The sequence below is a fragment of the Cololabis saira genome, chromosome 4, assembly GCF_033807715.1.
Source record: "Cololabis saira isolate AMF1-May2022 chromosome 4, fColSai1.1, whole genome shotgun sequence".
Lineage (NCBI taxonomy): Eukaryota > Metazoa > Chordata > Actinopteri > Beloniformes > Belonidae > Cololabis > Cololabis saira.
The window spans coordinates 35,753,556-35,777,130 of NC_084590.1; the positions used below are offsets into that span (position 1 = coordinate 35,753,556).

Consider the following 23,575-nt stretch of genomic DNA (forward strand, 5'->3'; position numbering starts at 1 on the left):
ATGGGGCTTGGACTCGGCATGGGGCTTGGACTCGGCATGGGGCTTGGACTCGGCATGGGGCTTGGACTCGGCGGGAACTTGGACTCGGCGGGGAACTTGGCTTGGGGGCAGGCAGGATACGAGGAGCCGGCTGAGGGGGAACCCGGGTCCTCGGCGCTGGCTGAGGGGGAACCCGGGTCCTCGGCGCTGGCTGAGGGGGAACCCGGGTCCTTGGTGCTGGCCGCGGGGGGTCCGGGACCACCCCCGAAACAGGAACAGAGTGAGGTGTGTCCAGGACCCCCACCAGAACAGACTGGGGCTGGCGCCGCCGTCGTCTCCCCTGGGGCTGAGAACACCCGGGCCCCCTCGAGCCAGGCGTGTTACCCAGAAGGGAGATTCCTCCTCCTCCTCCTCCTCCTCAGGGTCCTGCCAACCAAGAATCGAGAGTTCTGCCTCTCTGTAGACATATTGCCAGAAGGCAAAACTTTCTCCCGCTGGGTCCATGCTGGTCAGTCCGTTCCGTCAACGATGGTTGTTTGAGGACCCAGACGCAGGAGAGCGGAAGGCAGGAGTTCCAAAAAACAGGGTTTATTTAACAAAAAAACAAGAACCAAAAGTGCTGCTTGGCAGGATCAAAAAGGACATGGAGGGAGCAAACAGTACGGACCGACAGGGAGCAGGGAAAGACCAGACCAGATATACACAGGGGATAACGAGACACAGGTGCGAACAATCAGGGCAGATGGAAAACAGGCGGGGCAGAACAGAAAACGCAACTGTGGGAAATGTCAAACTCTGACACTGTACTGCCGCCCGGATGAGCCATCCAGTGTGATGTGGCTTCTACGAGCCGATCAGATTCTGCTCCCTTTCATTACGTAACCAAAATGCAATTTGCATCGGTTGACCTCCGATGCGTGAAACCACGCCCACAACTAACTCTGGCCGGAACAACAACAACAACAACTCCGCCGGCCGGAGCTTCCGCCATTTTTCCGTAGCGGTGTATCGCGTCATTCAGGCAGCCAATCAGCACAGTGCATCATTATCATAGCCTCCCCGTCCACTCAGAATCCCGCATAGAGAATGAGGTTAGAGAGTGGGAAGATAAAGACATGGCTCAGAGTCTGAATTTCTAATCCAATCAAAAGCTTGTTTTTAAGACATCCAAGGCCTGTTTAAAATAGGTATTAGATGCCATAATAGTTCCCCTTTAACGTGGTACACGTCCGTTACACACGGCTGCAGCTCGACACAGCACCCACAACGACAAAATAAGTAAAATAACAACGACAAGAGTGACAAAGAAAAAAAAATATGACACAAATCACTATCACAGCTCTGCAGTGAAATAGTTTGCTTAGTTTCATGTTAAAGCAGCTCAAAGGAGCATCTGATTTTAAATTCAGCAGGTCCCCATATTTGCGTGGAGGTGAAGTCACTTTTATGACACTGAGATTTGTTTGGTCTTTATATTGGTCCTTCTAATTTTTTCTTCCATCATTACTTTCTTCAGTCTCAGTTGCATCTGCCATGATTGTTTGTTGTAGCTCTGGGAGTGAGGTTCATGTGACTCAGTGCTGCAAAGTGATACGTAGGTGTGGCAGGAAACGGCAATGTGAGGCCAAAGTTAGGGAGCCCTTATATTTTTTGATTGTATTTCAGAGGTCTCAGAAATTCATGTATCAAATATGAGACATCTGGCATCATGGGGTTTGATGAAAGTGAATTTTTAGATCTCAAGAATGGTCGTTGCACCTTCTCAAGACATATTCTTCCTTGTTCAATAACAATTTGTGAATAGGAACAGGCATATGCAGAGTTTTCTCCGTGTGGGTCCAGGATCACAAAAAGCTCAATCAAAAGTTTATACAGATGGCAAGGATGTCAGAGCTCTGCTGGTCTATTAGGACGGACGAGATGACGAGATGATGGATAGATAGTGATTAACGGCTCAATCATTAACAGTGTGATAGTGTGATTTCTTCTGTTTTCTTATTTATTTTAAGTCACATGTAAGTTGTTGCTGTGTTATGTATATGTGTGTTTGCTTTGTTTTGTTTTTTTGCCATAGGCTGGAGTAAGGAGTGCCTCCAGGACTGGGGCTCATACATCCGTTTGGCTATCCCCGGCATGGTTATGATGTGTGCTGAGTGGTGGACTTATGAGATTGGAGGTTTTCTGGCAGGTAAGATTATGGTTTCAGAGTTTACACGTTCACTGAAACTGGTCCAGGTTCTAATAGCTGCCTGTCTTTTGCAGGTCTTATAAGTGAAGTGGAACTTGGAGCTCAGTCAGTTGTGTATGAGCTGGCAAGTGTTGCTTACATGGTGAGCTCAGTCATGCAAAACAACTATCTCTCCGACAAACACTGAATACATAACACATATTTCTATGTATGAGAGAAACGATGTACCGATACATTCACTTCGTGCAATATTCTTTCGGTAGTTCCCTTTGGGTTTCAGTGTGGCGGGAAGCGTGAGGGTTGGAAACGCTCTGGGAGCTGGAGAAACGGAGCAGGCCAAGCTGTCTGCAAAGACCGCCATGTTCTGTGCAGGTCAGTATGTAGATATGATGAAAAATATGTAACAATGCTGCATATGTGACTGAAAGATACTTGGATGTAAATGGAAAAAAAGACAGTGAACACTTTCTTCTCCCCTTGGTATAATCGTAAGTTGCACCTTCAGCTGGGGATAGCTTTCAGCTTTATAGAGACAGTATTTACTCTGGCTGTAATATTGTCAAGCTAAATTCAAGTTGCTCTTTACTGCAGGGTTGGTGTCTGTATGCTTGTCAGTTCTCATCGGCAGCCTGAAGGACCACATCTCGTATATCTTTACATACGATGAGTAAGTGGAAGTTGAACATTAAAGTCCCCTACTGTTACTGTATTAAGAAAAAAGGAAACACTCTCAAGTGTGTCTTAAAGTCACACAAAGTTGGCCTCAACTCTTCTTCTACAACCTTTAACCACTACATTATTCATTATCTACACAGAATTTTGTGAACTTTGCATACATATTTGTTTATACATTAACTCGATGTAAATGTTTGTAGCAGTTAAATCAGTTACTGTGCAGCATCACTAAAACACCTGGGTTCAGATGAAATACACTTTTTCTGCTTGTAAAAATATGTTCAATTGGAGTCTCTCTTCTTTCAGACTAATCAGAGAAAGAGTTGCAGACATCGTTTCTTTTTATGCTCCATTCCTGTTCCTAGATGCCATAAATGCAAGTATCTTTGAAACTATTCCAAATAATATCTTGTGATCTTCTGGTATATTTACATATTTATTCCATTCATGTAGTTTTTTTGGGCCGATTGTAATCACGTTTGTTCTCTATGCAGGCTGCCTGTGCTGGTATCATAAGAGGAGCAGGTAAACAGAACGTAGGAGCTATCTGCAACATTTTGGGATATTATGGCGTTGGTTTTCCTGTTGGGGTGCCACTGATGTTCGCAGCTAAATTAGGAATCAAAGGTAGGGTCTACAGAGCCAAAGTGGGGCTTAAAGGTGACATATTATGGCATTTAATGTATATTTTAAACAGGCCTTGAATGTCTTAAAAACAATCAAAAGCTTGTTTTTCTACATAAATGAGGAATTCAGCCTCTGGGCCATGTCTCTATTTTTACCGCTTCTAACCTCCTTTTCTGTGAGTGATTCTGAGGGGCGGGGAGGCTATGATAATGAGGCTCTGTGCTGATTGGCTGCCTGAATGACGTGTAGCAGGGGAGGGCACAAAGCCTCGCTCTGGGCAGAAGAGCCGGCTGCGTTCACTATTAAACCGCGTCCCATGCGAGCAAGCGTCAGCGACAAAATCAATTCCATTGCTTTATTTTCTATTGGACTGTCCTAACTGGACGTGAGTTTAACAGTTTCAGTGTGGACAGAGAGCGTCGGATGTCACGCAGCTCGACACGATAGTCGGACGCTCTCATGCAGTTATGACACGGTGTAAACGACTCCCTGGGATCTTAAAGCCTGAATCACGGTTCTACGTTAAATCGACGCGTACCCTACGCCGTAGGCTCTGTGTTGGTGTAACGTGGAACCATAAATCAGCCTTTAGTTACCCGAAGGGGGAACGGTTCACCTCGTCTTCACACTAATTCACACAGGAAGATTTAATTGAATTCTAAACAGGTACACCACAGTTATTTACTCCGATTCCTCATCATTTCATTTTTTATGATACAAGACAAATGAATCATGTTAACTGTAAAGAAATCACAACACTGAATGTTCACAAATGGAAACTTTATTGTTAAAAAAATAAAACATAAGTTGTATATAAATAACATTTATGCACTATTGCTGGCTCAAGGAAGGACCGTGCAAGGTGTCGTTGAACAGCTTCCGGTGCTTGGAAGATCTGAAAACCATAAACAGAAAAAAATGTATTACTAATAAGCCTCCGGTGTTACCTAACGAGTAACGCCGGAGCTAAGCTAAATACTTAGCCCATGCAAAGATCATACGTGTAAACAAATATAGATAACATAAAAAATTTACGTCACTTACCGCTGACTCGTGTGCAGTTGCCGGGTCCGTACTGTTGGTACTGATCCTTTTATGAGGGTAAGTGTTGATGCAAAACCTCATTTTTACTGTCTCTCGTTGTTGAAACAGCCACACAATACACTGCTTCGAAACAATGGTGGAAGCTCCGGCCAGCGGAGTTAGTTGTGGGCGCGGTTTCATGCGGCGGAGGCCGACCTATGGAAATCGCTCCCGTCGTTACGTACGGGAGCAGAATCTGAACGGCTCGTAGAAGTCACATGACACTGGAAGGATCCTCCGGGCGGCTGTACAGACACTGCTTGGTTGCTTTCCTCCTTCTCTGAGTTTGCAGGCTGAGGGGAAACCACTTTATATATGTTAAAGCAAGAAAAAACTTGTTTTTCATAATAGATCCCCTTTAAGAATTTGAGTTCACCATCTTTTTTTAGGAGTTAGAATGCAATAACTAATAGTAAAATGAAAAAGCTTTTTTTTTTAATATTCCCCAGGTCTGTGGGCAGGCTTGTTTTTGTGCGTATCACTGCAATGCACATTCCTGGTTTTCTATATGAGCAGGTTGAACTGGAAGACGGTCACAACTGAGGTTTGTAATCAGAGGTAAATGCTCGTCTAACTCGCCCAGGGATGGTGCTTTATGAACATTTGGATATGTTTTTCTTCCAGGCACTGACACGAGCGGGGGTGTGTGACAGCTCCACTGATGCAGGTAACAGACTTGCATGAACAACTTTTTATCATATTGTTACCCTGGAGGAAGTATTCATGTTTGCTCTGTACCTGCATCAGGAAACCTTACACCTGAAAATCTGAATGTATTAACCTTGTTTATGTGTTTTTAGATAGGTGTCAGCTGTGAATTTTCTGGTACTGATAAATACCGGATGAATACTGGAGTCTATTTTCCTAGAAACATACTTCTATAACAGATGCTCCATGAAAAGGCATGAAAAGTGGAGTTTAAAAGCTGTATCGGGTTCAGATTTAAACAACACGAGAGCTTTGCGATAAGAAAAGATTTCTTTGATATTTAACACCAACGGTGAAGTGCAGTATACTTTCAGCGTATAACCCTGGAAGCAGAGGTGGAAAAAGTATAAAAATATTGTACTTAAGTAAAAGTAGAAATTTTCTGCTTGAAAATTACTTAAGTAAAAGTAAAAAGTACCCATTAAGAACATTACTTAAGTAAAAGTATAAAAGTACCTCAAATTAAATATAATAAAGTACCAAAAGTACATGGTGTAAAATGTACTTAAGTACAAAAGTAAAAAGTACAAAATACAAAATTGAAAGTACAAAATTATTTTCAAAAGGATTGCAAAGAAATGAAGTCCCAACATTGTCATGCTGTCGAAAGTGGCTTTATTCCAAGAATTTGCTTACAACTCTAAATAATGGTGATATTATTCTGACCTCTTTAGCGTTTGTTTCCATGACCCCATTTTAATTTCTCCCTTTGCTCATCACTGCTGCTCTACCCCATTGGCCCCGCTGACAGGTCCACCCCCAGCCTGTAGTATGCAGTGATAAAATTAAGCAACCCCAGCTAAAGGAGGATGAAGGAGACTCTTGAACTGATTGAACTTTTAAATACCAAAACCACCTTAGGGGTGGAATGAAAGAATGGTGCCCATGGACACGCGTCGGCTGCCACTCGGTCCTCGTCGGTCCTTGACGCGACGGCGGTTCCTCCGGCGTTCCGGCCCGCCTCTGCGGCGCAGCTCCCCCTCCTTCTCGGTATGGAGGCCGAGTCGCCCCGTCCGCCCCAGGTGTCTCGTCACGGAGCCGCCGCCGGGCAATCACGGGCAATTCACGCGCCCCCCTTCCTTCCCGTCCGCCTTATGGTTCCATGTCAAATCGCCGCGCACCATACGCCGTAGGCTATAAAAAAAAACTGCTTCTGAAAATGTTGCTGACATATTAAAAAGGGTACGAGTGTAGCTTTGATTCATGGTTCAGCTTACTACTTACCGTAGGCTACGCCGTATGGTGCGTGTCGCCCGTACCCTACGCCGTAGCTCTGCGCCGGTGTAACGCGGAACCATAAATCAGCCCCCGCTGTGCTGTTCTCACGGCAATAGCCTACATTTTCATTTAATGTAAGACTTTAATTTGTAGCGAGTAACGACGTGTCAAATTTTAAACATAGCGGATTAAAAGTACGATTTTTTTCCTTGAAAATGTAACGAAGTAAAAGTAAAAGTACAGAAAAATGAAAGTATCAATAAAAGTACAAATTGTTGTACCGACATTCTCGCTTTCTTCCCCGCGAGTGTAACTACAAGCTCTCCTCAGTCAGCCCGACCAGATCTGTTCCCTGCTTTAGCTCACAGACGAGCCGTGAAGGACGTCGTCGCCGAGCGCAGGACTTCGGCTCTGCCGTCGGCATTCACTGAGGAATATTGTGTGTCTTAACGCAATTTCAGACTGGTAGGTCGCCCTGTCAGTCTGCTATTTTTAGCCCGGGTGAAGCTTGTTCCCCGGTGCCCGCAGCTTACGCCTGCTAACTCGTGTTTAGGACCAGCTAGTAGCCCTTACCCCCTACTAGCCTGTCTGTCGAGGGGATAGCTAACGCGTCGAGGCCAGCTCATTCCCGTCAGTCTAGCAGTTTACACCTGCTAACTCCCTCCCGACACTTTTACCACAGGGAGCCACGTCAAGGCGGCTTTTTTCCCGGTCTCATGGCGACAGCCTTCGGGAACGAGTGCCGGGAAAACTCCTGACTCCTGACCGGCTCGAGCAGGACGTGCTGATGTGCGGCGGAGGAGAGGAGGAAGACGACGCTGCGTCTGACCTCCTCGCCGACGATCATGACGAGGATGATGATGACGCCATCCTCCCTCAGCAGTCCAGGCCTACCAGCGCTCAGAGCGGCTCTCTCATCCAACGTCAATTTTAATGACGTCTGCAAGTGGGCTGCGGCTAGACTTGGCCTCGAGTGGCCGGCTCCCCAGGCCGGCCAAGGACCCGAAAGGGATTTCCACGACGGGAAAGTCCTTCCCACCTCAAAGGCGCTGCCAAACAGCTCTTGCCTGCGGTCCCAGCGTGCGTCAGGGAGATGAAGCGCTACTGGGATAAGCCTCTGAGAGACAGAGTGCCCCGGTTTTTCAGGGCTGGATGTCCAGGGCATGGAGGAGATGGGGCTCTCCGGGCCGCCGCCGGTGGAACCGTCTGTCGCCTCCCACTTCCACCCTGACCGCCGTGCAACCTTGCCCCTCCCTCCCTGGGAAAATGGATAGGCTCACAGGCTCCATATACCAGAAGGTTTATAAATCCTCAGCCCAGGCTGTGAGGGCGCTTAATGTCGTCACGCTCCTCTCTGCTTACCATGCAGAGCTACTGGTGGACATGGGGCAACAGCTCGACTCGGGCTCCCCCAACCAGGATGTGTGGGAGGAGATCTGCATCACCACCGATCTCATCCTCCGTAGGTCCCGGGGTGCTGTGCAGGGGTGTGGCAGCTCCATGGGCCTCCGCCACAAACCGTGGGGCAAGCAGTCCTTTGCCGCGGCTAAAAACCGCCCTTCTAACCCTTCGGACGGGAGGAAGAGGCGTGCCACCTGATTCACCTCACCATTCTGGGGGGACTTGGCACCAGCACCTGGAGGTTCCTGTCCTTTCCCCCTCGTGACAGATGCACTGACCCTCCCTCCACCCGCAAAATGGAGGAGAGCGCCAGATGCTTTAATCTGTCCTCAAAAGTACTGCGTGGCGGCCTTTTCTGTTCCCCCGACCCACAGCCACTTATCAGTTCGAGCACACGTTCCCCCGGTGCTACCTGTTTCACCCCCCCTCCAGCCCAGTTCTGGCCTGGAAGGAGGGGGCTCATCCTGGATCTGCGGGTTCTGAACTCTTATTTGAGAAGATACACGTTCAGAATGCTCACTCTCACAGTGTTGTCTTGAGTCATACGTTCAGGCGATTGGTTTACTTCAATCGACTTGAAGGATGCATACTTCCACGTCCATATGCTCCCAGTGCGCAGGAAACTTCTCAGGTTCGCCTATCAGGGCACGGCCTACGAGTACATGACACTTCCATTTGGCTGTCACTAGCTCCGAGGGTGTTCACCAAGTGCGTGCAGGCCGCTTTGAATCCTCTGAGGGATTCGGGGCTGAGGATTCACTCGTATATAGACGATTACCTCCTCTGTTCGGACATGGAAGCCCTGTCGGCCCGAGATTCAGCTACTCTGATAACTCATCTCACAGGGTTGGGTTTCAGAATAAACTATGCAAAGAGCTGTCTGACGCCAACCCAGCACATAGAAAATCTGGGCATTTCGATAGACTCTCTCTTTCAGAGCCACTCTGACAGACAGGCGGAGTGAGAAGTTTCATCAGTGTCTGTCTCGCTTCAGTGAGGGACGCACGGTGCAGTTCAGGGGGTGTCTCAGTCTTCTGGGCTCGATGGCTTCGCTGTTAGCAGTGGTCCCGTTAGGCCTGCTGAAAATAAGAGATTTCCAGCCTTGCTACGTTTATGCCCCCGAAGTCACCGCTCCCGCCCGGTTACGGTGACGGCAGCTTGCCCCGCGGCTCTGAGCCAATGGCGGGACCCGGGTCTCTTCAGCCAGGGAGCCCCACTCGGGTATGTGTTACAGAGGAAAGTGATTACATCCGATGCCAGCCCGACCGGCTGGGGATCTGTTCACGAGGGCAGATCGGTGAACGGAATGTGGCCGTTACAGCTGCGCGGTGCCCACATAAATTATTTGGAGCTGCTGGCGGTGTTTCTGGCTCTGAAACATTTTCTGCCCTTCCTCCAGGGCTGTCATGTTCTGGTAAGGAGCGACAATTCCACGACGGTGGCTTATATAAACCACCAGGGAGGGACCCGCTCCCTGCGGCTGCACAAGCTGGCTCACACCCTGTTAACTTGGAACAGCGAGCATTTGCTGTCTCTGCGCACTCACACGTCCCGGGCAGGTTGAACACAGGGGCGGATCTCCTCTCGAGAGGAAATCCCGTGTACGGCGAGTGGGTCCTCAATCGCCAGGTGGTGAGACAAATTTGGGAGAGATACGGCCAGGCCCCCGTAGATCTCTTCGCATCGCGAACAAAGGGTCAGTGTCCTCTGTTCTTCTCTCTATATATATCTCCCACTCTGGCGAGAGCGAGGGAGCATCACCTCTCAGTAATTATGGTCGCTATGCGCTGGCCAGGGAAGCACTGGCTGGCGGAGATGATCCAAATGCTCTCGGCCCAGCCATGGCCACTTCCGTTACGCAGGGACCTGCTGTCCCAGGTGAACGGGGAGATATTTCATCCCCATCCGGAGCGCACAGCTCTGTGGGCCTGGCCCGTGAGAGGCTGAATTTAACCGCTGTTGGTTTACCACCCAGGGTGGTGGAAACCATTCAGGGTGCCAGGGCTCCATCTACACGCTCATTATGCAATGGTAAATGGGGTGTGTTTGAGGGCTGGTGTGAACTGAATAATGTTGTCCCTTATCAGTGCTCCTTGGCGGAGGTATTGTGCTTCCTGCAGGAGCTGATGGATAAGGGGAGGGCTTTCTCCACCATCAAGGTGTATCTGGCCGCCATTTCTGCCTGCCACGTCGGCTTTGGGAGACATACTATCAGTCAGCACCCGCTGGTGTGCCACTTTATGAAGGGCGCACGCCGAAGGCTCCTGGTCCCCAGGACCCTTGTCCCATCCTGGGATCTCTCTCTGGTGCTCGGTGCCCTGTGCCAGTGCCCGTCCGAGCCACTGGAATTAATTGACATGAAATTATTGTCACTTAAGACTGCTTTGCTCTTGGCTTTGTCTTCAGCCAAACGGGTGGGTGAGATGCAGGCTCTATCTGTTGACCCTTCCTGCCTGCAGTTTTCGCCAGGTTTTAATAAGGCATCCCTTATTCCTAAGCCTTCATTCCTGCCAAAAGTGATACGTCCGTCTTATCACTGTGCCCGGTCAACTCCCTGTGCCCGGTGCACGCTTTATGCACGTACGTGGAGAGGACGAGGGGTTTCATGAAAGCTGACCAGCTGTTTGTGTCCTGGGCGTTATACCACAAGGGGAAACCCATTTCGCAGCAACGGTTGTCTCACTGGATATTGGGTGCTATCAGATTGGCGTATGAGTGCAGGGGCTTACAGGCTCAGATGGGCGTAAGAGCCCACTCCACTCGGGGCATGGCCACTTCATGTGGAAGTGGAATATAAGGGAGAGGGGCGGGCTCGCCTGTCACTGCTGTCATTGGTCTGTCTCCGACAGACGGAGTGTCATTAGAGCTTCCGTAGTTCGACCGCATGAGAGCGCTCTCCTATAGGCTGAGATACCTCACTACGTTATCAGAGAACCGGGGTTACGTAAGTAACCTAACGTTTTGTAAGATCATAAGAACACACTGACTCATTCAAGAGCACTGTTGCGTTTTATGAATAAAAATAACTTTTTAATAGGCTTCTAGTACATGAATTTTAAAAAAGGACCTGTGTGGCATTATTACTGGCTCGTTTGAGCACAGGACAGTCGTGGTTCAGAAACAAGAGCAATTGTTTTGTTATTATTATTATATTAGTTTAGACCCATCCATCCATCCATCCATCCATACATCCATACATACATACATACATCAATGTATCCATCCATCCATCAATACATTTATCGATACCTGTTTCAGTGCTGTTTAGGGTCATGGAGGCATTTTTTTCCCCTCAAATGCAGCTCTCAGACACCAGAGAACACTTAGAGCCCGATTTACTAAGATCCTAAATAAAGAGTACTAAATTGCGTGTGCACTGAAAAAGTTTGCGCGTGCTGTTGTTGCGTGGTTTGCGGGTGATCAACTAAGATTGCGTGCGCAATTGATAACAGGTGCAAACCTCAGTATTTAAATGAGGTGTTGCGTGTCTTACGGTTTGCGAGCACAAACTTTGCGCCATGGAGAGTCTGGATGGAAAGCACAGTCACAAGTCACAAGCGCAAAATGAAATTTGACGAGTTGGAGTTAGAGATATTAGTGGAAGAGGCAAATTGTTGTATTCAGCCCCCCTGCCGTGAAAAGCACCCCCTCGTATATTCAATGATAAGTAGACCAAGAAAAAAAACAACACACTGACACTTCAATATATTTATATATACACACTCACACAAACACATACTTAGGAGTTTATATTATATATATTTACAAATATTATGGAAGACAACACAGTAAGCAGGCTTGTAACGCCCGCCAATGTAATAATGCCCGCAAACGTAATAAAAATATGCAGTTTTTAATGTAATAATCCTGCAAATGTAATACATTTCCCACAAACGTAATAGTCGCTGCCTACTACAAAGGTAACACGGGATTTCCCACAAATGTAATAACTATTACGTTTGCTTAGTTTGTTTTGGTTTAATCAATTTGTGCAAATGGAGGAGGAGGAGAGACCTCATCTCATCATGCGCTTCGGGTTTGCGTGATTCGGGTTTAGGAGCGCACCTTCCATGAGAGAGACGCAACAACTGTTTGTCTGTTTTGGAGGTGGCAAAGAGAAGAATAGATATTTCCTCACAAAGACTGTTACACTGGATATTTGCGAGTACATTACCCAGACCTATGGTGTGCCCAAATTCAGAGCGCACAGAGCAGAGAGCGCTTTGCCACCTCGGTGGCAAAGCTGTACCCTGGGGTGCCAATGACGTGATCTGTAGTTTGCATTATTCGTTTTGGAATACTCAATTTAGATATATACTGCATGGGATTTGGACTCAGAATAATGGCTGTACACAAGTATTTACAGCTGATAATGAATCACTGTGAATACATCAATGTCAGTTACGTGTATTGAATGGATGGATGACAACTAAAAGCGTAATCAGACAAGCTTTTCAGTGTTATTTTGGACATAGACTAACATGACAGCTCGGACATCATTTTTAATCATCTCTCCAGTCTTGATGCTCCGGTCAGCTCGAGACAATTGTCTCCAGCTGACCGTGGCATGCCGTGGCAATTATAGCCATTATTCTTTATATGGCTAATGGCTCTGAAATAGCCATTAGTCCAAATCCCATGCAGTATATATCTAAATTGAGTATTCCAAAACGAATAATGCAAACTAGTAGATCACGTCATTGGCGCACAATAAGAAACACTTTTTTCTCCATGAAAACACGTGATTTATTTATTATCACAAATAAAAAAAATGAAGATGCCTCCTGTGGCAACCTTTTGCTGAATAATACTCGATTTAACATTCAAATAAAATATTTCTCCTTTTGCATGTGGAGAATCCTCACCACAATAGTAATGCTGTGCAGATTAGCACCTTCCTTTCGAACGTATTAAATACAGACGCAATCACAATACGCGCAAAAACTTTCAGGCTTGGTAAATCTCATTGCGCGTGGTAAATGGAGATATTTGCATTTTCCCCTCCCAGTATTTAGCGCGTTCTGCCGGGTACGCCCCATATTGATTATTCATCAGTGCAAAAGTACTAAATGGATAGTGTGTGTTATTTTGCGCACGCTATTGTTTGCACGCTGTTAGTAGATCAGCTTGCACCTTGGTTTGCGGGTGCTGTCAAGTTTGCACAGGTTTTTACACATGCAAACCTTTAGTAAATCAGGCCCTTAGTCTCTTTTCAGCTACAACTGCGTCATATTTAAAGTCGTCCCCAGTAGGACATCTGTAAATCAGTACAGTTTAGTTATTGAAAATGATTACTCTTCCTGACAAATGTTTTACCATCGTAGGTGTTCAACTGTCTCTTATTGTGAGTAAAATTACGTACTTGGAAAAGTTGAATGCTTTTAACAGTTTAATTACAATGTCGTGGCTCAGTTATGGGAAAGTTAGACAACTCAGTATAAAAGTAGCTAGTAGCTGAGCTTTTTATCACCTCAGTCTCAAAATTTGGAGATCTAATTTTTTTTTATTATTTGTATTAATGTACAGAGCTCATGAAAATCTACATAATAGATGTTAAAACATAGTTTTACAAAGATATTCCATAAAACCTTCATCATTAAGTCGCAAAGAGATGTCTTATGTGCATTTTTATTTCCAGGTCTTCAACCAGAAGATGCGGGAAACTCGCTGGATCAAACAGAGGCCTTTAGTCAGGTGGAGGTTGAAGAGGTGCCTGCGTCCAAAACGGCAGGAGACGAGCTTCCCTACAGGACTTTGGTGCTGCGCAGAGGCCTGGCTCTGGCCGTCATGCTGGTCATCTTGGCTGCTGGAATCATTTCGAACCTGTTAATCACTAACTTGGTTACATGACTGGGAGCGAAGTCTACTGTACTTAGCAGGGAGAGCCCTTAGCCACCGGTGCTCAGCATAACGCAGGTTCTTGTGCTGCATGACGAGGTAGAAGCACAAGTGCAGATGAGCAAGAGGCAAAGAGAATCCAGAAAGGAAGAAGCCGTGTGATGAACAAACAAGATATTCTCTGAAAGCAGCCGGCCACAGTCGAAGAGTTGAGTTACATTGAGGAAGGTTTAACAGCTGTTTTGCTTGACATATTAAAATAAATCTTTCATCTTTGGTTCACTCTGACGCTTTATGAGAAACTTTGATCCGGAGGGTGTGTTGAGTTGATCAGGTCTATAGTGTGGTTTCTCTGTGCGGAGTGGGTCTCTGGCAAGGGCACAAAGAAGTGCACGCTTGCTCCCACTGCAAGAAGAGTAAGAGCTGCAAACATCGCAAGGCCACGTCTGACGATGAGCTGGCTGGGGGAGAGACGGCCAGCTTCCTGCTGCCGGGCCACATGTACCAGTTTGTCTCAGTGTTCCCATCATAGCACTCCGTGCTGACGGACATGTAGCCATCCGCCGACTGGGTGAAGTTGTCAAATTCAGCTTTGGTTAATTTGTTGTCTTATAGATCATAAGCTTGCATGAAAACATGACATTAAATAGATAGAAAAGGAAAATACTTGCTCTCTCACTGCACACTGTTTGAACGGCAGGTCCCTCTGTGTCTGATGAGCCAGCCGTGCCAAATAATAACAAGTTTGTGGTTTTCTGAGCTCGTTTCACAGCCTGCAAACAAGCAGACAGAAAAGCTCAGCTACTTCTAATACTTGTGATTGATTGTTGCATGAAATGAGCAATGAGATTGTTGCAATAAATTCTCATTCCAAGTCTAAATTGAGGCCCTGTGTGGTTTCAGTTGTTAGATTAGCCAAGAGCCTACCTCCTCTGTCATCTTATCCAAATTCAGCTTAAAGATGACAGTAATGTAGAAAGTGGATTGGAAGACTACGCAAACGAGCAGTCCCAGCCAAAAACCTGAGGAGAAAAATGTCTGAGTGCAAAGAAGTCCTCGCTTGAAAAAGAAAATCACAGAATAGGAACGTGTTTCAGGTACCTAAAACTCTAAGTTTGGCAACAAACATTAAAGTAACGCTCAAAGAAAGCCCAATGCAGTAGTATCCAATGAAATTAGCCACAGTTGGTATCTTCTGTTTGCCTGTGTCCAAGAAGATGCCTGTGCACACACACTGGGACATGAAGAAGCAAATCTCTTATTAGTATGCAGTGTCTCGTAAACATGCAGCTATGTGGCCATTTCTGCATTTTCAACATTTTATGGAGTATATTTAAATTAATCTGAAATTCACTGAAATAAAATGAAGACTGTCGGCTCACCACAAGACCATCAAAGAACTGCAGGAAGCAGTACGCATTCATCAAGTGCGAGACCAGACCTATGATCTTCCTGAAAATGAGGTTTTGCAATGAAAGATTTCCATTCAGATCATACCAGCAGTATTTAAAAGGAGTGTTACTGAAAGGTGACTGCAGCAGTTCAGACGCACTCGTCAGAGGTGAAGATGAAGCCGATCACTGATTTAGTAGAGCCAAGCACAACTCCTTCAATAACTGCAAAGCTACCTGAAAAGAAAAAGGAAAAAAAAAAGAGCTGGCAAATCTGTCAAACACTAGAGATGCTACAGATAATCACAACTGATACAAGTCTGACCTGAGCTGACCTGCAAGAGTGAGGGACACCTTGCTGGTTAGGACCGCCCTGGCACTGTCTCCTGCACCGAGAGCGTTCCCGACTCGTGCACATGCTGCAGCTTGGATACCGAGTGGGAACTATGTGTGGGAAAGCATAAAGCATTTACTCACATGCAGATTTGATACAAGTTTAAAAGTCAGACAGCTGTGCTCCACATGCAGTCAGTACACTACCATGTAGGTGATGAAAGCCACCATTATCACAGCATGCTGGGCTGCAAGCTCATCTTCACTCAGCATTCCTGATAAGTGTAAGTAAAGGGAAATGATCAGTCATGTCACGAAAAACGGTGTTCTTATTGAACGGATTATTTCGTTAACCGCAAAGAATCCCCCGAACTCATAAACCCACCACTCAAAGCATTTCATTAAAGTGCTGGGGATGGCCAGCTTCATGTAGGAGCCCCACTCCTGCAGTGATTCTGCAGACCAGCCTGCAGGGGGAGGGAGAAGCTAATTTATGCTATAGAGGAAAAAACCCCGGGAAAAGAACAAACAGGTGCCTGTGGTCTGTACGCCACCGCTCCAAGGGCCTGATTTACTAAAGGTTTGCGTGCGTAAAAACGTGTGCAAACTTGACATCACCCGCAAACCAATGTGCAAGCTGATCTACTAACAGCGTGCAAAGAGGACTGCGCCTCTCAAATGAGCAAAATAGCACACGCTGTTCATTTAGTACTTTTGCCCTGATGAATAATCAATATGGGGCGTACCCGCCAGAAAGCGCAAAATACTGGGAGGGGAAAATGCAAATAGGTTCATTTACCACACGCAATGACATTTACCAAGCCCGAAAGTAATTGCGGGGATTGTGATTGCGTCTGTATAATACGTTCGAAAGGAAGGTGCTTATCTGCCCAGCATTACGCACCGATGGCTGCTGTTATTGTGGTGTTGTGCCGTATTCAGCACCCCTGCCGTGCAAAGCACCCCCTCATACACACTCAGACAAACACATACTTAGGAGTTTATATTATATATATTGACAAATATTATGGAAGACAACACAGCAAGCAGGCTATTAATTAATGACATCAATAACCATTTACCCGATTTTTGTTATCTGTGACTGTGATTGTGGGAAAGTATGACTATTGTGGAATCCATGAGCGCATTTAAACATGAATCATTAACACAAAACTGGACGCTAAACAGAACGTGACACTGAATGAGAATATAATTTTTGTCATTGTGTGTACGTTGTCATTTGTAGTCAATTAAACATGAGCATTTAGTCCTTTTTGACATTTACTCGTGAATAAGAGATCTCTGGGTAATATATGTTGACGAGGGGGTGTTTTTCACGGCAGGGGTGCTGAATACGGCACAACACTTTTGGTAATGTTTAAATTTCTTTGCTGGAGTTCATGAATGTGTTTATTTGCCTCTTCCACTAATATTTCTAACTCCACAGTGTCAAATTTCATTTTGCGCTTGCGATCCTGCTTTCCATCCAGACTATCCATGGCGCAAACCGCAAGACACGCAACACCTCATTTAAATACTGCTTTTTGCACCTGTTATCAATTGCACGAGCATCCTTAGTTGATCACCGGCAAAACACACAACAACAGCACGTGCAAACTTTTTCCGTGCACACGCAATTTAGTACTCTTTATTTAGGATCTAAGTAAATCGGGCCCCAAGTGTTAATGTCCCTCACCTCCCCATGTTTTCACATGGAGCTTCTTCCACCAAATGTAAGCAAACAGAAAAGCACTTATATAAATCTGAGTGTTGGCTGCTGCAGATCCACTGGAAAATAAATATTCAGGGTAATGTTGGTGTGTGCAGAAATATTATTCAGATTTAAACATTGATACTGAGCTGTAAGATCATGATTACCCAACACCGAGATCCAGCCAATAAAGGAAGGTGTAGTTTGTCACCACGTTCGCTATGTTTGCCAAAGCAGCAGTGTACAGTGTATACCCTGAGAACAAAGACAAAAGGACATGGGATTACCATGACTCATCAAAATGTCGTACAGTATTCAAAATTAACATAGATTATGTATTTGTTTATTTATTTACAATATTTATACATTCTAACATCAGGTTATAAAGAATCAACATCCATGCACCTGATTCTGCAGGTAGGACACCTGAAGATGATGGAGGTTTATAAGGTTTATAATTGTAGCAGAGCGAGTGCTACGGGGGCCCGACCGACAGGATGGAGAGACACAGAGTTTCGTGCAGAACCCTTTTTATTGCAGTTACACACCCAGGACACAGTGCACAAGCACCTCACGCCAGCAGCAACTCCTCCGAACCCCTCGCTGCTGTCCAGCTCTGCCTTATAAAGGCAGGCAGGGTGGAGAGCTGCAGCCACTCAGGCGGATGGGACACAGGTGCGCGTGTCCCATCAACCTCTCCACCCTGCCACAATAATAATGTATTTGAAAGTCTGTTAAACAAACACTGAATACTGTTCATAAACAGTATGTTAATAATCGGATAAATGAGGGGTGAAAGTAATGACTCACTGGCACCGCAGGAAGAAAGGCAGTTGTGCTATTCTGGAGAAAGAAAAAGAGAAGTTTGTCATTTGTGCAGAAATATAAAATTAGAAACAGCATTTTTGGATATCAATAACAAGGCAAAACTGTATGAATTTAATCTTTTGGTACCAGCATAACAATTTTATAGCTGAATACATTTATTTAATGATGATGATGATGACATTTATTTAAGCTCTTATTTTGGCATTACATGTTTCCTGAAATCTCTACGTTTAAAAACATAAATGAGGTTTTTTCTAGCTGAAAATATTCAACTTTATGTTAATTTCCAGAACAAAAACCTGTGAAAAAATGCCAGCCTCAAAATTGTTCTCAAATTTTGTTGAAACATAAAATCAGATGGGTTTTTCAGGGGGAGTTGTTTCTTTTATCATCATAGCAAGCAAAAAAAAAGTCAATAGCCAGAACAGAAATCAATTTCAGACTTTTCTGGGGATAAAATATTCGATGAATCAGTGTATGAATGATGCATGAATAGACTCTCCTCATATAAATACTACTTCTGTGTGAATGGTTTTAAAATTTCTTGAAGTGAAGATTTCCAGTTCAGTGAGTAATATGAGTAAAATCTCTTTTTGAGAAAGTAGTCTCTGAAGGGACATGAAATGTACTCTTTTTTCTTCTAACAAGCACCCTTTACAAGTCAAATATATCTTTATGAAACTTCCTTGACTGAAGGCAAAAATGAAGATAATCAATTTTCTTTTGTTATAAGCTTTATGAGATGTCATACTGAAATATGTTAACAAGGTATTGTATAATAAGGTATTAATAATCTCAGACATTTTCTATCTGGAGATCTTATTCATTCTACCGAAGATGTTTTATTTTGGTCAGGTGAGAATGAGCCTAAACCAGGTCCTGGAGGGCTGCTCAGGGACCTGGATGTTTCGGATGTTTCCCTGCTCTAACATGCAGGGTGGTGGCTCTCAAGAATGTTGATTGGGAAACACTGAGCTTCGCATCCTGAGTCTTCAGCTTTTGTAAGGTTCTCTGTTCCAGGGAACTTATAGCCAAAGTAAGGTAGGTAGTAGGTAGTAGTAATATAGTTAGTAATATACTAAGAACCGGTTTCATCCAATTTTGTCGATATCTGTCAGCCTTTTTTATTTATCTATTTGATTTTTGTACCCTGGTACAAACAACCATGCACTTTGAAAAACATTTGACATCCAAATTCAAAAATGCACATCAAATATCTATTTATATGCATGCATTTATTTTATTAAACTGTTCTGTGAATTTGTGGACGCCAGAGTTCATGTAGGAATGATAACACAGGAATATTCTTGGTTAATACAAAACGTTTCTTCTTTTTCTTCTTCTTCTTCTTTTTTACCTGCCCACAAGTGGTAAAAAAATAATGGTATTGCAGCATATTTGGGGTACCTGGCCACCTCGGGGTCCTGGCCCAGACACAGCAGGATGATCTGGGCATTAATGAGGAGTCCCCAGCAGGGTAGGCAGAACAGCAGCAGGATGATGATGCTCTGCTGAAGGATCACTCCCACCTGGTGAAGGTTCTTACCACCAAAGGTCTGTCAAATTGGAAGCGTTTTAGACACAAGGCTGGACACAAACATGATGAATCAGATATAAAAGTGTAGAATGTAAGCTTCCAGAAACATCTATCAACTTTCCATGGGTAGTTACGCTGGGTTATTTAAGACATTTTCCAAATCAGATTATCTGTGTGAAAAGAGCTCCTGAAAATCAATGAACTGAATTAGCAAAGATAAACAGATAAGGACCCATCAAACTGTGCTGTTTCACACGATCACCTACATTTTTGTATGTAAACAGAAAACTTGTTTGCAGCAGTCAAAAGAAGAATTCTAAAATGACACATTTAGTGTTTTTTAGTTCAACTTTAATACCAAAAAGCAAATCAGTATGGCTTAACTGGATGTAGCTTCTTGGCTCAAATAGTTTGGCTTCAACAAAACTGATATTACATACATGATCATAGACATCATCTGCTTAGCTGCACAGCTAGAAGTTTGGCTTGATTTGCATTCAATAAATAAAAATGAACGTTTTAGTTCTCTTTTATAGGATATAAAGGATTCTATTTAAGTCCTATTAATTCCCATATATTTCCATAAATTCCCATTGAAAAGTCCTGATATTCTGTGACCTGAGTAAAATTTGACATACTAGACAAAATTCCCGGGAAATTTTGAAGTGCCACGGGACTACTGCCGGATGATTGCGGGGCTAATTTGCACCAATGAAGGTCAAGGACTCGATACTAAGTCTTATGACACCACCCATGACTCTGTATGTCAAACCGTTGAAAATATATTGGACTATAACATATTGGCCAATCAGAAGAAGGGGCGGGGCTAATTTGCACCAATGAAGGTCAAGGACTCGATACTAAGTCTTATGACACCACCCATGACTCTATATGTCAAACCGTTCAAAATATATTGGACTATAACATATTGGCCAATCAGAAGAAGGGACGGGGCTAATTTGCACCCATGAAGGTCAAGGACTCGATACTGAGTCATATGACACCACCCAAGACTCTGTAGGTCAAACCATTCAAAAGATATTGGACTATAACGTATCGGCCAATCAGAAGAAAGGGCGGGGCTAATTTGCACCAATGAAGGTCAAGGACTCGATACTAAGTCCTATGACACCACCCATGACTCTGTATGTCAAACCATTCAAAAGATATTGTACTATAACGTATCGGCCAATCAGAAGAAAGGGCGGGACTAATTTGCAAGAATGAGGGTCAAGGACTCGATACTGAGTCCTATGACACCACCCATGACTCTGTATGTCAAACCATTCAAAAGATATTGGACTATAACGTATCGGCCAATCAGAAGAAAGGGCGGGACTAATTTGCACCAATGAGGGTCAAGGACTCGATACTGAGTCATATGACACCACCCATGACTCTGTAGGTCAAACCATTCAAAAGATATTGGACTATAACGTATCGGCCAATCAGAAGAAAGGGCGGGGCTAATTTGCACCAATGAGGGTCAAGGACTCGATACTGAGTCCTATGACACCACCCATGACTCTGTATGTCAAACCATTCAAAAGTTATTGGACTATTACATTACATTACCAGCTTCAGCATTCATTCATTCATTCATTCATTCATTCATTCATTCATTCATTCATTCATTCATTACCAGCTCCAGCATTCATTCATTCATTCATTACCAACTTCAGCATTCATCCATTCATTCATTCATTCATTCATTCATTCATTACCAGCTTCATTCATTCATTCATTCATTCATTCATTCATTCATTCATTCATTACCAGCTTCATTCATTCATTCATTCATTCATTCATTCATTACCAGCTTCATTCATTCATTCATTCATTTATTTATTCATTCATTCATTCATTCATTCATTCATAACCAGCTTCAGCATTCATTCATTCATTACCAGCTTCAGCTTTCATTCATTCATTCATTCATTCATTCATTCATTACCAGCTTCATTCATTCATTCATTCATTCATTACCAGCATTCATTCATTCATTCATCCATTCATTACCAGCTTCAGCTTTCATTCATTCATTCATTCATCCATTCATTCATTCCCAGCTTCAGCATTCATTCATTCATTCATTCATTCATTCATTCATTCATTCATTCATTCATCCATCCATTCATTCATCCTTTCATTCATTCCCAGCTTCAGCATTCATTAATTCATTCATTACCAGCTTCATTCATTCATTCATTCATTCATTCATTCATTCATTACCAGCTTCATTCATTCATTCATTCATTCATTTATTTATTCATTCATTCCCAGCTTCAGCATGCATTCATTCATGCTTTCATTCATTACCAGTATATATATATATATATATATATATATATATATATATATATACCATGAACCTGTTCCCAGCAGGACTGGGGGTCATCTAAGGTAAAAAGGTCAGGGTTCAGATTTCTCAATTTTCCAGGTAAAGTATATGAAGTCTGTACTGACTGGGTCATGTGACAAGTTCTTGGTCACATGACCCAGGGATGACTCATCAGAACAGAGAAGATTCTATTCATGGGTTTCAGTCACGTGACATTTTTTGTTGTCAGCGCCATCTTGAGGACCGACCGAGGACCTTTCCGTCGCGCAGCCAATATGACGTCTCACCTAATAACTCACTTAACTCCCGAAGAACAGCAACGGTATCTACAGAAAATTGACACTTTAGGTTTCGATCCGTATCTAATATCTAATCAATTACTGACTCCACTCCAGTCTGCCAAAAACCTGCCAGATTTGTCGTTTGCGGACATATCTACCTGGTCCACAATCCTTCTCCATACACCGGCAAAGCTCTCAAAGCTTTTAAAGTACCAAAGCTTACCGCTACTTCACATCATGATGGGTTAAAGATGCCAAACTTCATCATGTGGAGGCCAAAAAAATGTTCGTGGTAACAGGAAAGGTAAGTGACAGTCTGGTGATGAATAGCATTGAATTGCCTGCACAGGATACGTTTATGTAATGAAAAGTAAGAAGGCAGTTCACTTTTTCAGTAACGTTACTACTCTAGAAAGTAAAAGCATATCATCATGTCACCATAAAACTTTATTAAAACATAAAATATAAAATATGATTTATTATATTATTAATGCAAATGTTCATCTTGCGCTCCCGATCTCCTGCGCGGTGCGTCCCGTGACGTCTCCATCACCAAGCGGCTCTCCCAAATCCAACTCAGCCTGGATGTCGTGTCCTCTGCTTTTTCCCCACATCTCAGTAATGATCTGATATGCTGACATGCTGGCTGCATTTAACACCACGAACACGCCGCTCATTCCACGCTGTTCGCTGTTTGATTGCGTCACCACACGCAGTTATTAATTGTTTCCCCCCCCCCCCCACTTACAGGACCTTTTCTCTCCCTCCCGTCCGATGTTCTGGGACCTATATAATAATAGGATATTATTTATTTCTGCCACTTTATTGTGGTTTTTGTGGTGAAATGAGGAGGAATCATAGAGATAACTTCTCATTTCAACTAACTGGATCAGCCGTTCCTCATCATGACTGTTTCCTACAGCGCTTTCAACCGGCTTTCAACACGAGTGAAAGGAAGAAAATAAAAGAACATTTAAACATCACAATATCCCATGGCCCACTTAAAGCACTGGTAAAATGTCAATCCCGTTTTTTTAGACTTATTATTGTCGCATCCCACGGCACAACAGATAGACGGCATGCTGAAAGTCGGTCCTAAAGATGGCGCTGCGAGTACTGTGTGACGTCACATGAAATCCATGAATCCTTCAGAAGCCTACTACTGTATATACAGATGGAGCGGGAATGACTCAGCTAGATTTTCGGTTTTGACAAGCCTCAAATAACTCCACCTTGTGATTAAACCGTAGCTCTTAGCAGAAAAACGAAAACATTATGAGAGACAGAGAACCCAGCACATTCTGTCAATCTTATGTTTATTCAGATATTCCTTAAAATGTGTTAGTAACGGCAGTTTGAAAACAAAAATTAGATTTTTTTGAAGAAAACTTTTTTTTACATTGCAGTCAATGGAGACCGTGGCAGGAATTGGCATG

The 23,575-nt window shown here is 44.1% G+C and overlaps 3 protein-coding genes across 4 annotated transcripts in view; 1 reads left to right on the forward strand and 2 right to left on the reverse strand.

Annotated features, from left to right (window-relative positions):
- The window catches only part of LOC133441879 (multidrug and toxin extrusion protein 1-like), a 28,550-nt gene extending 14,562 nt beyond the window's left edge, over positions 1–13,988 (forward strand). Inside the window, exons 9-17 of one of the 2 annotated variants that reach the window (XM_061719612.1) lie at positions 2,054–2,167; positions 2,242–2,309; positions 2,431–2,539; positions 2,759–2,834; positions 3,149–3,218; positions 3,337–3,469; positions 5,002–5,096; positions 5,177–5,219; positions 13,518–13,988. In XM_061719612.1, the coding sequence (XP_061575596.1) occupies positions 2,054–2,167; positions 2,242–2,309; positions 2,431–2,539; positions 2,759–2,834; positions 3,149–3,218; positions 3,337–3,469; positions 5,002–5,096; positions 5,177–5,219; positions 13,518–13,729 (920 nt within the window). In that variant the 3' untranslated portion in view covers positions 13,730–13,988. The remainder of the gene's footprint in view (positions 1–2,053; positions 2,168–2,241; positions 2,310–2,430; positions 2,540–2,758; positions 2,835–3,148; positions 3,219–3,336; positions 3,470–5,001; positions 5,097–5,176; positions 5,220–13,517) is intronic. The other variant, XM_061719613.1, reaches the window with a different exon arrangement.
- LOC133441878 (multidrug and toxin extrusion protein 1-like) overlaps positions 1–23,575 on the reverse strand; it is a 63,002-nt gene that overhangs the window by 36,849 nt on the left and 2,578 nt on the right. Inside the window, 1 exon segment of the mRNA XM_061719611.1 lies at positions 19,388–19,536. Coding sequence (XP_061575595.1) covers positions 19,388–19,536 — 149 coding nt within the window.
- LOC133441880 (multidrug and toxin extrusion protein 1-like) lies at positions 13,886–17,407 on the reverse strand. Its single transcript, XM_061719614.1, has 8 exons — positions 17,320–17,407; positions 15,649–15,716; positions 15,444–15,552; positions 15,270–15,345; positions 15,100–15,169; positions 14,819–14,951; positions 14,645–14,739; positions 13,886–14,490 (listed from the first exon to the last, which is right to left on the reverse strand). Exons 2-8 carry the CDS (start codon positions 15,712–15,714, stop codon positions 14,314–14,316), a joined length of 726 nt encoding a protein of 241 aa, XP_061575598.1. The 5' UTR covers positions 15,715–15,716; positions 17,320–17,407; the 3' UTR covers positions 13,886–14,313.

What these genes read in the sequence shown, in the direction of transcription:
- LOC133441880 (XM_061719614.1), bottom strand. Translation starts at nt 15,714, where the DNA reads ATGCTGAGTGAAGATGAGCTTGCAGCCCAGCATGCTGTGATAATGGTG. An exon ending in TGGCTTTCATCACCTACATG is followed by an intron (nt 15,553 to 15,648) that starts GTAGTGTACTGA and finishes TCCCACACATAG; the next exon opens with TTCCCACTCGGTATCCAAGC. An exon ending in TGGATAAGATGACAGAGGAG is followed by an intron (nt 14,491 to 14,644) that starts GTAGGCTCTTGG and finishes GCTTGTTTGCAG; the next exon opens with GCTGTGAAACGAGCTCAGAA.